At 41.6% G+C, this 17,367-nt stretch overlaps 1 protein-coding gene across 8 annotated transcripts in view; it reads left to right on the top strand.

Annotated features, from left to right (window-relative positions):
• Positions 1 to 17,367, top strand: part of RANBP17 (RAN binding protein 17) — a 276,475-nt gene that overhangs the window by 247,136 nt on the left and 11,972 nt on the right. For all 8 annotated transcript variants that reach the window (XR_012501577.1, XR_012501580.1, XR_012501579.1 and 5 more), the window contains one exon: positions 932 to 1,098. Coding sequence is in view for 3 of the 8 variants with exons in the window: in XM_074350303.1 (XP_074206404.1) it covers positions 932 to 1,098 (167 nt within the window). In the remaining 5 variants the exon portion in view is untranslated. The remainder of the gene's footprint in view (positions 1 to 931; positions 1,099 to 17,367) is intronic.

Here is a 17,367-nt window from a genome sequence, read left to right as displayed (position 1 = left end):
TTTGTTGTGTTTGTTCCTTTGTTTTATTCTTTAGATTTCACGTACAAGGGAAATCATATGGTATTTATCTTTCTCTGTCTGACTTATTTCACATATTACCCTCTAGGTCATTTGTCTTCTAACCAAACATAAGCTCACAATAACTATCAGTTTTTTTACCATGAGAATTTCTAGTTATTTTCTTATTCCCCTCTGCAAGGTATTTTATAAATGATCAGAAAGGTTAATTGGCTCTATCATAGTAACAACACAGCAAGTAATTGGAAAAGATGGAATTTGAAACCAGATTTTTGTCTGGCTTCAAAATCCATACCTTTTCACCATATTATGTGCGTTGTGCTAATCTCTCTGTGTGAAAAAATGTCCTTCCTTATGTTTAACTGGAATAACTTTTCCAAGCCCATCTCATACGCTGCCTCCTTCACCAAACTCACCTTGATCCTCATCCAAATGCAGTGTCTCCCTCAAAACTCTCACAGCAGCGTGTCACTCATTTTTACACAGCATTGGGCTACAGTGGCTTCCGTACATGAGTTTGTTGACACCAGGGTGGGGGTTTCCACTGAAGCAAAGTACTTTGCACCAAGTTTACGCCCAGTTTCACCTGAAGCAGAGCATTTTGCACCAAGTCAGTATTTAATAAAGTCACTTGAATTGAACAGAGGGTCATTAAGGTCACATAAGAAAAATTCTGTCCAATCCAGTCCAGGAATCATTTAATTCCTGACACGTCTCTATGCCAGATCCTGTTGTGGACGTAAGGTTTTAAGAGATAAACAAGGCAAAAATCCCTGCCGTCAAGGAATTTATAGTTTAATCAACGTGCTTTGAAACCAGAAAGTGTTGTGTTTTGTTTTTTTTTAATTGCGGCATTGTCATCAGATGAAACACTTGACTAATGCAAGTGAATCTTCATTTGTTGTTCACACAGATACAGTTGTCTCCTCCAGCTGCTGTACCAGTTTAGACTACATCGTGACTTACCTCTTCAAGCACATAGCAAAAGAGGGCAAGAAGCCACTTCGATGCCGAGAGGCTACGCAGGCCGGTCAGAGACTGTTACATTTTATGCAGCAAAATCCAGATGTCCTGCAGCAGGTAACTGGTGGTTGGTGATCTGGTTTAACAGATGAGAGTTTCCCAAAAGCCAACCTGGTCTCTGAATATCTCCTAGAGCAACTGGTCTTGCCAAGACTGTACCCGTTAATCTCTAGGAGTATTTTCCCAGAAGGTAGGGTAGTACGCTGGCCTCACAATTACCCACCCTCAAAAAATCTCTGAGTCATTCATCTCACTTCAGTGAAGCTAGAATTCAAAAAGAGGATAGCGCCTCAAGAGACAAAAGAAATAAAAGGCGAAGCTGGGACTAGAAACAGTCAAAACAGTGAACCTCGGATTTCCTTCCTGGAGCCTCTAATGATATCATCTTAGGTTAGCCTTGTGAATACACTGGTATGTTGGGAAACTGCCATTTGCTGGGCTTCTGGTCTGTGCCAGGCAACTTGCTGGGGACTTTCATTTATAATATCATTTTCCCCATTTTCAGATGAGAAATCAAGGTTCAGATAGGTCATACTCCGAAGAGCATTTAAGTAATAAGTAATAAAGGCACAATTTGTTTATTTTTAAATGTGTTTTCTGACTAGCTAATATGAATTATGTCCAAGTTTAATATTGTTTTTTAAATACTCACTTCTGCAAACCACAGTAACAGCATGCATAAAAACAAATATATATGCCAGAAACATTTCAAAGAGAATAATACCATTTTGCTGTGGAGATACCATCACTATGATATTTTCCAATTCTACTAAATTTGGAAAATGATCTCTTTGTACTGCTTCCAGTTGTTTTATTTTGCCAAATTATCTCCACAGTAATCTGTGGTTTGCAAATGTAAACACGTTAGCATGTCATTAGTCAGCAAATAAGTCGCCTGCAATCAGCAGAAAATGTCAGTCTGAGTAAATAAATGAGGAAAATGAATAAGACAGCCATGGAAGAGGTTTTCTTCCTAGCTGCCATTTTTTGCTAATATTTAAATGAAATTAGGTAAACTTTATTTGTGATGATGTTTCAGTTAACCAGTTGTTTTCCTGGCAGAGAAGATTGTGATTAAGATTTTGTATAAATAAGCAAAGGGCTTTGGTATGACCCTGGAATTGTTACAACATGTTGGTGATAAAGAGGAGAAAGGTAACTGACATTTATTGAAGATTTTCTGTGTGCAAGGTGCAAGAACCACTCAGACCCATAGGACATAAATTCTCTCCTTAAAATGTTTCCTGCCGGGTGGGAAAGAGAGACAGATAACTAACAATTATATGATAATTGGATTAATATAGTGGTGACAGAGAGTGTCCCGAGAGGAGAGAACTTTCAGAGAAGTCTCTCGTTTCAATTCCCGCAACAACCCTGAAATGTGGACATCATCATCCCAATTTTACAGATGAATAAACTGAAGCACAGAGAGATCAACTGTCTGGAGTGCAATGTGAACCAAGGTCTGTTTGGCTCAGAAGCCCAAGTCCTTACCACTTACACCATTGAGTCTCAGGGAACTGGTTGGTGGGGAAAAGACCTCAGATTCACCTGGAATGCCTTTTCAAAATACACATTCTTTTGAGATTTGGATGCATCTCTCCTCACCTACCCAACTGCAGTAGCCACTGGTACTGTTGGAAGTGTGTCACAGCCCACAGGTGTTTGATAAAGAAAAGACAGAACTAGCCTTTTCTTAGAGCATACAGCCAGGGAAGAAAATAAATACCCGTGGATTGGCCAGGAATCAGACCCAGCCCCCACCCCACCGTGACAAGTGACAAGTCTGCCACCTGCCAGCACTCAGCCATGATCACAATATTCTCCCATTAACTTTGGCAGAAACTTTTAAGTGGGCAGAAAATTTTAGCAAAAATCAATAGCCGTGACCCTAGACTTATGTACAATCAGACTGTGCAGAATAAGTAATGTGGTTGTGCTGAAGACAATCAAGTTTGTCTTTATTCCGAATTACCATGCGTTTGTTGGTTTAAGTAATTTCTGTGTGTTAATAATACTTGGTAATCCTTTACTTTATTGCATATGACTAAGTAGTGATATATCTTTATTAACGGTGGAATACATTCTATTTATTTGGAATGTAGGCTTTCAGATAGCATTTTAAATATTAATGACTGGTCTCTGGTAGTCAGCATAAATACGATTTGCATTAGCACTAGGTTGTATCATCTTGAGTGCCTCTGATGTCAGCCATTGGGTATAGTAGTATCTGACATCATCTCCTTAGGTCACTGACAACTTTGACCTCTATTCTTATGCACAGTTTATGTCGTCTCAAAAGCTCTTTTGAATTGATTTGAAATTTTGACTCTTCCCTTTATGAGGCAGTAAAATTGATAATTATTCAGATGGGAACTGAGCACTGAGTGAAAAATCAATTCCACCCGCTCTCTGCTGTGTATAAAATTACTTCTGAGTCGGCTGGACTGAACGGATGGCCAGAGTAAAAGCAGCAGGCAGGAGTGGTGGGAAGAATTAGCTGGACAGAGCTAATAGCCTGAAGGGATAGACTTGGAAAAGAGGGAGTGGGCCAGTTGGGGGTTATTATGAGCAAGGATGGGTCCCATTGATCATCTGTTTACATCAGCTTTCCAAGACCTTATAAATCAGCCCTGAAGAGCAGCAGAATCCAAGATTCGGCCTCTTACCGGAGGGAATTTGTATTAGATTGTTCTCATTTTCACACTCCGATGAGAAGTGAGCCATTGATTATCCATTGATTGCCCATTAAATGCTGTTTTTATAGATGATTTGCCTATCACAGAAGGTAATGAACAAGATTGCTGCTTCATACCTCGAGGTTTCAGTTTTCAAGGCATCTGTGTCGGTTAAGTAATGCCTAACCCTATTAAAAGGAATGGGTTACAAATTGCTTAACAGTGCTGAAAAACTAGACCCTAATGACTAATTGTGCTTGGAGTTTAGAGAGGGTTTGTCAGCTCTTTAAACTAAACTGATGCAATGATACTGCAATTATTTACTAGTTTGAACTGTTTTTCCCCCACAACCTGGACCGATAGCTGGACACGTAACTGCATGAAGAGTATCATTTCTAAACTGCGAAAGTGATGTCCTCGAGCTTCCACAGCAGAAGTCTGAACCCACATGAAGGGTTTTCCATTTGTTTGCAGCTGTCTGGGAAAGACATTTTAAGTGCCTTTCACCTGAAAATGTGTTGATTATGTCCTGCTATGTGGCTTTAGATCTTCAGTGTTTTTAAAAACACTCTCCAAATAAGCCATCTACCATATTTTGCAAACAAATCTAACTTTGCAGGCATTAAATTTAGTCCATTTGAAGGTCTATTTTAATTAAGTGAATCTATTTCGAATAAGAATTATTGCCTGACGAGCATTGCTTTAAGTTAACAACTGAGAAAAACCCAGTTGACATATGTTAAGGGAAAAAAAAAGTTCCCATGTTTTTATGTCATTAGAAAGATAAACTAAAATTTTAAGAACAGGACAGTAGTAACAATGATTAGGCATGGATCTGCTACAGTAATCTGGAAGATAACATTTCTGTGTGAAGTTTTTTCAGTTTAATCTTGGTCACGTTAAGTGTTCGCGTCTATAACTCATAGGTCAGTGTTCATTTCATCGTGTCACAGAGTGAAAGAAAGATCTGCCCAAACAGGTAAACGAAAGAGCATGTTTTACAGACTTAGAGGCGCATGTCAAAGACGTGACTCATTCTTTTTCAGATTTTAAGAGTAGGACACTGATGCTGATGCTTCTCAGAATCAGAATTTCTATTAAAACTGTGTAGCAACTTACACAGAAGTAGAACAAGAATTATGTGATGGCCAATATTATTGATTAGATTATTCAATTAACTTATTTATAGAAATTAACTTTAATTAGCAATTATGTTCTCTAAAATCTAAATACATTGAATGGAGGAATTAGAACATTTAGGTTTAAATTTATCTTAGCCTCTTCTATTTAAGTATGCGACTCAAGTCAGCTATACTCAAAACCAAAGAAAGTTCTAATTCTTTCTCTCTCCCCTCCCCTCCCTCCCTCATTCCCTCCTTCCCCCTTGTGCTAACCTAGCATTTAACTACAAATTGTGAAGAGCTGTCAGGAGTTATAAGAATCATACTTCAGATACTTCAGTAGGGATGTAAACTGGAAAGAACATTCACCCTTTTCCTCAATCAGTCAGTCAATCAATGAAAATCGCTTTTGTATGGTGCTCTTCGTGACATGCATCCCAAAGTGAATTACAGCAAAAGGGAAATCATCTGCTCTTTTTTCATTTCTGTGTTTAGATTGAAACAATATTGCTCAACATTTTGACATACTATACAAGACATCTTTCATACTTAGGATTCCATTCCATAATACTAAGTACAGAAAGTGCAATCGCGTATTTAACTGACATAGAACCTCAGCAAGACTCACAGTGGGAAACACTTAAGCAGATGAAATACATTCATGTCTCTTATCCTCTTAAAAAATTAGCCAGATTTTCTAATGATATTACAAGCATTTCTAGTGAACCCTAAAAGAAGAAAGTATGCTCCTGACCCACCAGCTCAGGGTGGTTGATCCGCAACTTTATTACCAGAAGTATGGCAGTAGATCGATGTCAGAAACACAGGCTGGAAGAACATTCACAGCTGGATCAGATGACAGCATGGATTTCAAGGGAAGCCAGGGATATGTCATTAGACGAGGCAAGTAAAAACTAGGAATGATAGAACTGGGTTTTTTGCGCACGCTGCTTGATCTTGGCCTTCTTCACAGCAATATATGCATGCACTTTTTATTTCTAGGAAAAAGATAATTTTGACAAAATACTGCAGACACTAGCTTAATCTGTTTACATATGCGTTTAATCTGATTTAATCATCACGGTATCTGTGAAACTGTAGTGTTACAAGCACCATTTTACAGATACAGAAACTGAAGCATAAAAAGATTAAGTAACTTTCCCAAGTTACTTGTAGTCAATAAGGTCACGTAGTCAATACATGGAGGAACTAAACTTTTAACCTAGGTGTGTTCAACTCCAGAGTTCACATGCTTAACCACAAGGCTGTAGTTTCTTGGTGGCTGCTAATTTGAAGTAGTATGTATGTTTTGAGCACTTACAATGAGGCAAGTTGAGCTTCCAATAGGTCCCACTGGGGCCATCCTTATGATAGAATGATTTAGAGCAGCCATCCTGTACCTCAACTTTTGCTGCAGCTGGAATGAAACAGATGCACAGTGACCCAAAGAGGCAACGGGCAAGGGAGGGGGAGGTTGCTTTGCCAGCTGGTGTGGAAAAGCTCTTGACTCCCCCCATCACTGAGGCAAAGCTAACGGAGCTTCCTCTCTCTTATTCCACACCCGTACCCAGTCACTAATTCTGTAGCCAGACTTTGAAGTAGGGCCTGGATCCTTGAGAAGGTCAGAGCCTGATAGTATAACTGTCTCATGATGTCCCTTTGTGACTTTTCTTCAGTGTCTGAGGTAGCTCTTGAGGTTTACTCTAATCTGATTTTTCTAGGACAGAATCAATACAGCAGGTGTGAAATGAAGTTGGGGAAGCAACAAGTGTTTTGCATCCATCTCCTAGACCCAGCACATCTCTAGGCTTTGTCCTGAGCCACCGCTGTTTCATCAGTATAGAATGTCACTTTTTACCTCTTTCTGATTGTAAACAGCGTCCCTTTTCTAAAGGAAGCATCTACCACTGAGTACCATTGGCTCTATCGAAGGGCATTCTTAAGGGCTTTTGACATGGCGAGTCTGAAGCTGACTGCTCTGAGCACCCCTCTCCCTCTACCTTTCGTTTTCTGAGGTGTCACAAACTAAGGTGCCCACAGAGCCAAGCAGGGAGCATGACTGAGGGAGACAGGAGAGAAAGCTATGCTAAGTGCACATCCCTGTCTAAAGGGGTCAGCCTCCAAGCAGCTCCAGCTAATTGCTGCCCTGTAAGATGGTATAAGGCCCAGTGTTGCCAGATATATTGAGATTCCCCCACAAAGAGAAGCCAGAAATGCAGTTTTGTAAATGTTGGCCACTAATTAAAAATTAAAAATAAAAATACTCTGCAGGCCGGCACTATGTCTGGTTACCAGTTTTCCACCTCTGTATTCTGTAATCCTAGAGAATTTCAGAACTAAAATCTCTTACTTAATGTGTGATCCCTTGTATTTCTCACAGCCATCCCGTGATATTTGCAGTGATATTTGCATTTCTTTCTGCTGTTTTGATAATTTTGGAAGCACACTTTATTTGTTGTTTAAAAAGGATGCCACTGTTTTACTTTTACTTGTGACTGTGTGTTTAGGCCTTTACTGAAACATTTTATCGCATTTGGGTTGTATCTTTACATGTAAAAGGGGTGCAGTAAACAGGCAATGGAAGGCAGTTAACGCCTCCCTAGCATTTTTTTTTTTTTAATTTTCAAAATAACAAGACTTGTGTGAGGCAAAAAGTAAAATTCACTTTGGTCAAGTGAGAGTGTGTGTGTGTGTCTGTGTGTCTGTGTGTCTGTGTCTGTGTCTGTGTCTGTAATCTAATTACTAAGGGTCAAATCAGAGTATCTAAGAAGACCAGGGCCGGACAAAAGTATCCAGCTAAGAGAAGTCCACTAGGGAGTAAAGCTCTTAAAATGATGAATTTGTGACCGCCACCCCTGAAGATCAGTTTACAAAGTTACAGCTTATAACTTTAAAAATAGAAAAACACTAGTTTTTTAAATTAAAATAGCATTTTATCTGTGATATTATAAAATAATTTGTCTGTCCATCTTCGGAAGGATGATTCTAGTCTAGATCCTTTGTTATATACCATGTCTTTGCCATTTTTATTTCATTTTTGTTATAGAAATATTTTGAATGACTATTTCAACTGTAACAAAAAAATGGTGCTTTAAAGCAAAAATCTTAAAATAGAAGCTTATTCTTGATTCATAAATCATCAAATTAGAATTATAATCCTATTACCTGTCTTTACAGAGTACCTTTTTTTCCCCCAAAGATCACCTCCATCTTGATACTTGTCCCAGCACCTAGCAGAGCCTAAAACCTTGTGATGGTCAATGAATGTCTGCAAAACAAGCAAAAAAGTTAATTTTCGGAAGTACAGGCTACAAGTCATGACTTTAGGTACCAAATCTGGCATGATCACAGACTACTGTATGATAAACTAAATGGTAATGCTAAGATAAGATTATATCATTATATGCCATATAATAACCCTGCTGAAACTCCACAAGCAAAGGTCATTCTAAACATGGGCAGAGAATCAGCACTTCAAATATTCTTCCAAATGGTTAACAAAACAGAGAGGGTTTGTGGCTTTTTTTTTTTTTCCCCACTAGGACATGTGTTTTCCTACCTCTAAGCACAGTTTAAAGATGTAATCCATTGATAGCATAACTCGCCTTATTAATTGAAAGAGATGGAATCCACCAGATGTAGCCCAAACCAGCAGAGAGTTAGGTGGCTACGCAACAGCAAAGACACCATATTGAGCGAGCCGGAATTCAGCCTCCAAGTCATTTATTTCAACCAGTGACAATACATTTAAACTCCTGTGCCGCAGCAGTGATTGATGGTTTAATATCATATATAATTTTTTTAATGAAGGCAAACCATTTAAATATGTTACCACTTGCACTGGTATTCTCCTATGTACATAACCGCATTTAATCATTATGGGGATTGTTTTTATACTTGTGTAATTTGTATCCACAAAATAACTGTCAAAACCATCTCGTGCTGTTGCTGGAAATGGTACAGTGTGCCTCATACTTGAATAGATTCATTCTTCCTTGCACATAATTAAGAGTGTTGGAGCTTTCACTGCTACCACATAGGAATTTCATGTTTACATTTCTGAGAATGAAAAATTAGCCACAATGTGCTTTTCCAGGCTCCCATTTTCTGGGGCTATGATATTTAAGTACCTTAGTTCTATACCGGTGTATGATTTGAAGAGTTTGATTTTAAGACTTTTAATATTAAAATACATAATAAAATTTTATTATCTAATTACAAGAGGGTTTAGCCTCTTATTAAAGTTGCTAAATCAGGCCTAGATTAGCATCATAATGGCACAGTTTGACATAGAATACTCAAAAGTCAAGTTCGAGGGAAGGGATGGGGTTTTTCTTGTTGTTTTGGGGGGTTTTCTCTTATGCCCATCCCTTGCACAAAATGACAGGGATGAAATGCACGTATGGAAACAAACAAGGAGCAATTTGGGACGCTGGAGAAGGAGTGGAGGTGTCAGTCTGGCCTGGTACCCTTAGGCGAGGCAGCTGGTATATGTAGCCTTTTGTTTATCTGCTGCTGGTTTATGTAGCCTTTAGGCCGGCACCAGAAACAATCACTCCTACAGGGTCAGCTGCTGGTCAGAAGCAAAGTAAGAACAGATTTTGCGTTCAAATGCGCAGCCATAATTTCTGTACAGCTGGCACCTGCTACTGGTGCACAGCGTGAAGGTGAAAGGTCAAAGAGGCAGTTGTTCAAAACTCAAGAATGGCTTAAAGGGACTTGTAGATTAATCTGCTTTATTAACTTCTGTATATTAGATAGCTATTGCTGTGAATGACAGTACATCTTTTTGAATAAGTCGCATCTCTTTCTCTTTTAAATTAGCTTTTGAGTAATGAATATTAAATAGAAAGCATTTCAGGGGTAATTAAATGAAAACAGAATGATGTCATTTTACAATTATATTTGTATGTTTATAGAATAGGGGAATTATAATATTTTCTAAGGAGCTAAAAAAAAAAAAAGCCAGCTTCATAAAAGAATTTGAAATAAATAAGTTACATGTCCATTAGCCTTTATGTTTAAACTAAAAAATATGATGTAGTTTGTGACTTGGCATAAAGTCATTGGGTGCCAGTGCTTGATTTGGCGTTCCCAGGGGCTCCAAGTGTTTTCTTTATGAATTAAAGTGACTGCAATCTGTCATCGTTCTTTTATCTACAGTTTAGCATAGTCAGTTTTGCTATTATTCTGCAGCAAATGTTCTCAGAATTGCAAAGGAGTTGTAAAAAGTGGACAACAATTTTACCTTTTCCTTTGCACTTATGTAAAGCAGATACAGAACATTTCATTAGGAAAAAACACACAAATCTTACACAGGTTTAGCCCAGTAATAATTAGGCAATCTATAACAGTCTCTCACTCAGTATAGCAAATGGCAAACAAGATGATTTTTAGCCTCTTCATTAATAGTGATTGGCATAATTAGCTACCATTGTAAATTAAGGATAAAAAGAGTTCACTTAAATATATCCTTTTTTAAAGCCTCTGCAAGGAAAATTTCTAATCCATTGGCTAAATACTAACAGAGATTCTGGGGAAGTGTTTAACAATCTATGTTATAAAAGGACTTTTTTTTTTTGCTGTGACTCTCACTGATTTTTGTTTTAATTTTTTTCAAGAATTCTCAGGAAAGAAACCCAGCAGGTGACATTTGCCTTTCTGTGCTAATACAGCACAGGTGTATAGCATAGCCGTGTTTCACATACAGGGTGTTCGGGGTTTCATTTGCACTGATTTTCCCTTTTGGTAGTGTCTTCGGTTGTGTCTTTGTCTGGTTTTTGTATCAGGGTGGTTGTGGCTTCATAGAATGAGTTTGGGAGTACTTCCTCCTTTTCCGTGTTCTGGAAGAGTTTGAGAAGGACTGGTGCAAGTCCTTAAAGAGCTAGACTTTTCCTCCATCCTGTAATAGAAGCCTAAGTTACTGCAGGGTTGCTAGGCCCCAGAAGGTCACTATGGAAGGGCAACCTCAGATTCAAACAGAGAATTTTGATGATGAATGATTATAATGAAAAAGAAATAGAAATAGTTGTCATATGCTAGGCTTGTGTGCTAAGTGCTTTACACACATACACACACACACGCTCTATATGTTTGTATATATACATGTATGTATGTGTGTCTATTTCTGTGTAAGTCTCACTACTCTATAAGGCAGATATTTTTATTTCCATTTTATAATCAAAATACTGTAATTGCAGTTCTAGTAAGTCAGTAACTCACCCAATGTCATATAGCTAATAAGTGGCAGCATCCATGCTCTTAACCAGTGCACAGTACAGCTTTTAAGTGGCCTAGAAACAGGGTTGCAGGAGATGGAGAATAAACAAGGGAAGACACGTACCATTCGCTCATTCATACATCCTTGATTGAGCAAAGGGCCCCTTTCTTTGAGAACTGACTGGACAAGAGGTAAACCCTTGACCCAAGCTGGCTTTTCTTCCCTGGATTTAGAAACTAGCATTTAAAAGACGTTGGTTAGCCTCACCTGAATGGAAGACCTGAAAAATCAAGACCCAGGGGGCAGCCATTCCATGCCACATGCTCAGAGAAGTAGCCAGTCTGCAGCACGAGGAGAAAGCAGCAGACACGGCGAAAGGATCTCCAGAAACCAGGCAGGCCCAGAAGGAGACTGAGAAAGAGCCCGCCAGCGTCCTGATCCCTGGTTCCAAGCCCTCGAGAGGCCTGACTGCACTGCCTAGTGTAGGGGTCCTCAGGTCACCCCTTTTAGGCCTAAGTTTTATCTGCAGTGGTTGTGGTCCTCATAGCCAAAGGATGTTTGACTGAGGGGAGTTGTGAGGACAGAATGAGCCAACGAGGACAGACTCACCCAGCACAGAGAAGATATTCAATTAATGTATGAAAGTCACCTTCACTTTGGAAAACAGTACGCAAGTACCATCTTTCATGTCCCTATCCTGTCCATACCCCTGCCGTTTAAAATTACGAACGTGAGAAGTGTGCTTCCCAGGAAATCCCAGGCCCAAGACTTCATTTCGCAAGAGGATTTGATTGTGAAGGCCGTGACTTCAGCCAGATTGCTTACATCTTCCTGGTGCCAGCCGTGTGTTCTGCCTTTCTTAGAATTCTCTCTGTAACAAGCCTTCTTAAGATTACAAATACGCCCTGGGCTGGATGGCGGCATGGTGTGGTATGGATTTTATTCTTGGCCCCAAGCTGACTTTTTCTCACTTATCCTTCCTGCAGATTCCAAGTATTACCTTGCAATGGCAAGAATCAAAATCAACTCCATAACTCTTCCCATTTGTATAGTGTCTTCATGCCGAATGTCTCTTCCGAATCTTACAATGGCCCTCGTGGGTAGATAGGGCCGATGTGGATATATTCTAATTTGGGAGTATAGGTACATCTATAAATTTAATCCCGCAGTACCCATGTGGGTAAAGTGCACAGAGGTTCAGAGAGGCAAAATGACTTTCCCAAAGACACACAGCCACTGAATAGCAGCGCCTAGACTGTAACCAGGGCTTTCTTGTCTCTAGATTTTACACAATTCTCACCAGACCCAGGCTTCCCAGGGCCTCAACCTACCTCTCCTTCCTGGCCTTTCTCCTTACCATTCATCTCTGTCCAAGGGAAACTGCAGGATAAGTGACACGGTTCCCCTGCCCTCATTTCTCTGAGTGGCATCGTCACTGGCTTGAGAAGCTTTTTGAGTCTTGTGAAAGAATGGCGCGGTATAAAGTGAGGACTGGCTTAATGATGGCATGATGTATTCACTTTACAGTTATTCCTGATTTTTCACATGGTGCTTGAAGGATGAATTATGTGAAATTTTCCCAAAGAGTATCAGTGTGCTGGAGACGGGAATTCAACTCTTGTGTTCACTTGTCTTGACTCTTGGAAATTTTGTCTTAGCAGTAGCCATTGGTGCTGCCATGAGCTCATACAGCATGTTAAGGAAGACTTCTTATTTGGTTGCAGTCTGATCACTTGAAACACAAAATGAAGGTTTCCTTATCCTCTGAATTTCCATGGTTGATGCAGCTTTGTATGCTTTGCAACCCAGAAGAACTCTTGTATCTTAATTTTGTGTCCCTTGTCATGCTTAGGAAAATACAGATGTAAGTGCTTTCAGACTAAAGAAATTCCCTTTTCCTTTGAAAGTTCTTTAATTGCAAATTCCCTGTTTCTGAGGACTCTATACAACAATCAGAGCAGATTTCGCGGTCAACATACTTGGTTTTGAATATTCCGGTTGTGCTGCTTCCTGTGTCCCTGGAATAGTTATTTCACCTCTTTGAGGATAGCAGCTCCTCAGCCAGGGGAATTCTGTGCCTGACTTGAGCTGGCCCCCGGGTCCGGTGGCTGAACTGCACCCGCCTGCGGCCTCATGCCCAGACTCCCCAAGACTTTAGCCAAGACTTAGATGCCTCCCATTCCATCACCCCCTCAGCCAGAGCATTGGTATCATGGAAAATAAAAACGTTCAAGTGCATACTTAGTTGAGGTCACATGAATATAGAACACTCGGAAGGCGCATGGGAAGTGCAAGGCCTAACGAGGAATCTCTCTTGGGCCCCAAAGAGACCCACCAGAAAGAAGACACTAGGCAAGAGCTCTGCGCTAATGCCCGTGCTTAATGTGGCATCTCGTTTTAGACGGGACAAAGAAGTTCCACTCAGGGAGCTAGAAACGTCAATTAGTTAAGTGCATTTAGGGATGACGTGTCTGAGACCCTTAAGATGAGAAGGGCACAACTTGATGGGTGGGCAGCAAGAGATGAAGAAATACTTAGGCTGCGTGAGCTCCTCAAGGCTGCAGGGACCACATTTTATTCAATCCTATGCCACAGCGCCTGACACGTAGTAGGAGTTCAGTAATTCTTTGAACAGCGAATCAGTCTATGAAATGAAGAGGGAGGAGGAAAAGAAGGAAGAGAAGTCCCCAGCACAGTACCTGACACGTAGTAGGTGCTCAGTGCGCACGTGTGCGCCTGGCACGTAAGAGTTCATAACAGAACATTGACTTGGAATGTGTGCAGCTGAGGCAAGTGGGTAACAGGAGGGGCTCACAGCTTTTTCTAGAGGCCTGGCCTGTTTAGGACTCTGTGCTTCAAGGGAAAAGTCCCGCCCTCGGCACATGACGTCCTCCCCCCCCCACCCCGTCCCACAAAGGGACCCAGCCCCCTCCCCAACCCCATCTTTCCCCTGAGCCCCCTGCGTACTGGGAGGCTGGAAACAAATTGACAGAAACCTGGAGGAAAGTGACACAAATGATTTAGGAGAATGGAAGGGCCAGCTTATGGAGCCAGATTAAAGAAGCTAAATATGTATGGCCTGCCTAAGTGACAACTAAATGGGGCGCTTGATGAGTCTATAAATACTTGGAAGATGTAAATGCCAAGGAGGAAAGGGAATTACTTAGCATGGCACAATGGAGTATTGGCATAATGGGATGATATTAAGAAAGGGAAAATGAAGGTTGAACATCAATAAAAAGCTTCCTGACAAAGAGAACCGTTCCTGACGGGGGACTCAAGTTATGTGCTGTGCGCCAAGGGAAGTAATGGCAGTCCCATTTCTGAGGGTGCTGGCAACCGAGCCAGCAAGGCAGGAGCCAAGGTACGTCCTGACTGAGGCGCAGGAGCCAGGCAGGTAACCTTCGGGTCTGCGGCTGTCCAATCCTAGAACAGGAAAAAGGCTGCATCTTTCTGGGAAAACTCGGATGGCTGAGCTGTCCTAAAGGGTCAGACCCTGTGGAGAATGGTTATACCATCCGTTCGCCCATCCCTGCCACTGCCAGAAAGAGTCATTCAATTTAAATGGTACCCGCATTTCCTGCAGGGTGGAGCGCACGTTCTCCAGCACACGGCACAGGGCGCTTCACAAGGGCCGGCCCTGCCAGCCTGATCGGCCTCACCTGCCACCGCCACTCCCCACACAGCCACTCGGCACTCCCCAGACACTGCTCCACGCCTGTCTGCAGGCTTGTTCTCTGCCACAGCCCCAGATGTCACCTGCAAAGCCTTCCCTGCCTGCCCCCCACACCTCGGCAGAGTTAGGTGGCCTCTTCTGGTTTCTCAGAGCCTCCTGCGTGGGCTTCTGTTTGCGGCCCTCACTGTACTGTGTCGTCACCGCAGTAAACAGAGCATCGCCTCTGACTGTGAGCTCGCTGAGGGCTGGGACTGTGCCCTATATCTGTGTGTCCACAGGGTCTGATGCAGAGTCTGCCACAAAGCAGGTGGCAGTAAATGTCTGAACAAATCAAGGAACGAGGTTCTCTTCCAGCACTTTATTTATTTTGGGGAGAGGGAATTAGGTTTATTTACTTATGTATTTCTTAATGGAGATACTGGGGATTGAACCCGGGACCTCATGCATGCTAAGCACGCGCTCTACCATTGAGCGATACCCTCCCAGCTCCCAGCCCTGTTAGTCATTGTCATTCCTTAGGCTCCCTCTGTAATTATTAGGGCAGAAGAGCTTCCAAATCTCAGGAACATCTTTGAATCATCTCCCTAACCTCTTGGCCAGGACTCTCTGTGTCATTTAGACAACTATAAATAAAAATCCTCAAATCTGAAAGGCAACATGCCATCCTCTGTGGTTTAAATGTTAAACTCTAGACTAATCTTTAACAGAAAGTGCTTCTGAGGGCCAAGTGAATTTTCTAAAAACTACTTGTTTCTCTTCACACACAAAAAAAATCATTTGAACCTGTTAACTAAAATAATCCTCCACAGTTGGTTGTGAAGATTTTTAGGTCCATCTAACCAAATCCCTTTGGGAAATCCAGGAGACCGTAGTGACAGATGGCAGGCAGTGCAACTGTGAACCTCCTACTATAAGGATAATATGTTTATTATGAAATACAATATTCATTGCGCTCTGCTTTGATGACTGCACGAGATGCCCTCGTGCCATTATGCCGGGTGCTGTTCTGTTGTGAAATGCGATACTCATTGGGAAGTGTTGTGATGACCGTTCAGTAAAGCAGCATGCCGTGTCCCACTCCCTCCTGTGACTTTTGAATGGCCTCAGCGGTTACTTCATCGCTGAACACAGTGTAAACGTGTGCTTGTAGTCATCTTTGTCGTGCATGTACGTGTATGCTCACTGTGGGAGCATTGGTCTGCTAGACCGGCCACCTCTCCACTACCCGTGGCACCGCAGGGGCAGTCCAGCCTCCAACCCCTTTTCCCCATTGGCAGTCTTTTTTTCTTTTTTTTTAATTGAGTTATAGTCAGTTTACAATGTTGTGTCAGTTTCCGGTGTCCCGTTGGCAGTCTTGAATTTGAGGCCATGTCCTTAAAGTTCTGAATCTGCCTGTGGCTGCAGTATCAGGTGGTTCTTCTTGGAAAGATTTCATTGACTGGGAAGAACTAGGCTATGCAGTCAAGGATTCTGGCCATTTCTCTCTTGTCTCTGCTGCCACAGCCTTGCCAAGGCCCTCATCACTTCTCCACGGGGCTCGTGCGGGAGTGTCTGAACGTGTTGCCTGGACTCCGGTACCTACGTCACTGCCATTCTCCAGTCCCGCATCAGTGACCGTTAGAAATCACGGACTTCATCATTATTCAGAAGTCCTTGGAAAGGCTGCCCTTCATGTACTGGCCCAAATTCATTTCTCCATTTAGCATGACGTGAAAGGCCTTCAATAGCCTGTACTCAGCCCAGTCTTCTCCTCACCCTCAGCTCTGCTTCTTTCCTCTCAAAAGCCTCCTGTCCAGGGAGCTGGTTATTCCTCACACATGCCAGGCCCTGTCTCCTGTGCTTCTTCTCATTTTATTTTCTCTTCCCAATATATCCTTCTTTCCCAGTGATGCTATTTGTATCTTTTAAGATTCAAGTTAAATATTAGCTGTCCTGTGAAGATAGGCTGGTCTTCTAAGACAGAAAACAGCACAGAGACCTTTGTTAGTGTCTCTTGAGCTGACACACACATTTGCTAGTTTGGGGACCCCCAGAGGCTGGTAGAGGCCATCTGAGGTTCTAGGCCTGACTGTGTGGCAGTCATTCAGGCAGTACCGTGAACCAGAAACAGCAGTGTCACTATCAAAATTAGAGGAAAACGGCTTTGGAGTTAAAAGCTACTCTTTTACATAAAAATTTCCCCAACATTCCTACCTAGAGGAAATTTAGATAATGTGTTTTGACAAGTGATGCTTAATTTTTACATCAAATCGAAAAGTGTTCTTCTGTTGGATGCTGGTGAGAGAAGAGTGAGACAGAGTTTCCCAAATAGTGCTGAGTGGCAAGCCCTGCGGCCTCCCGGTGCCCCGGGTTTGCCGGCTTTATTTTAATGCAGCAAGCTGCTTTATGAGATCTGCAGCCACTTGAAATATGATTTACTATTCGTAAAAAGTTTCAAATGGATAATGAAGATTCAAGAATGAGACTCACAGTGTGGTGCAGTCAATTTTGTTGCTGTTGCTCTCCAGTACATCTCTGCCATTGAAATGAATTATTTATTATAATTTATTTCAACCATGGAAAATAAAACTGTTTTCATTGTGATGTTGTGCACTGTAACATTCAGAGTAGACACATCACATGCAGTACTCT

This window comes from Camelus bactrianus, chromosome 22, assembly GCF_048773025.1.
Source record: "Camelus bactrianus isolate YW-2024 breed Bactrian camel chromosome 22, ASM4877302v1, whole genome shotgun sequence".
In the NCBI taxonomy this organism is placed as follows: domain Eukaryota; kingdom Metazoa; phylum Chordata; class Mammalia; order Artiodactyla; family Camelidae; genus Camelus; species Camelus bactrianus.
Note: the sequence above shows the minus strand (reverse complement) of the source record. Positions and strands in the feature narration are given on the sequence as shown.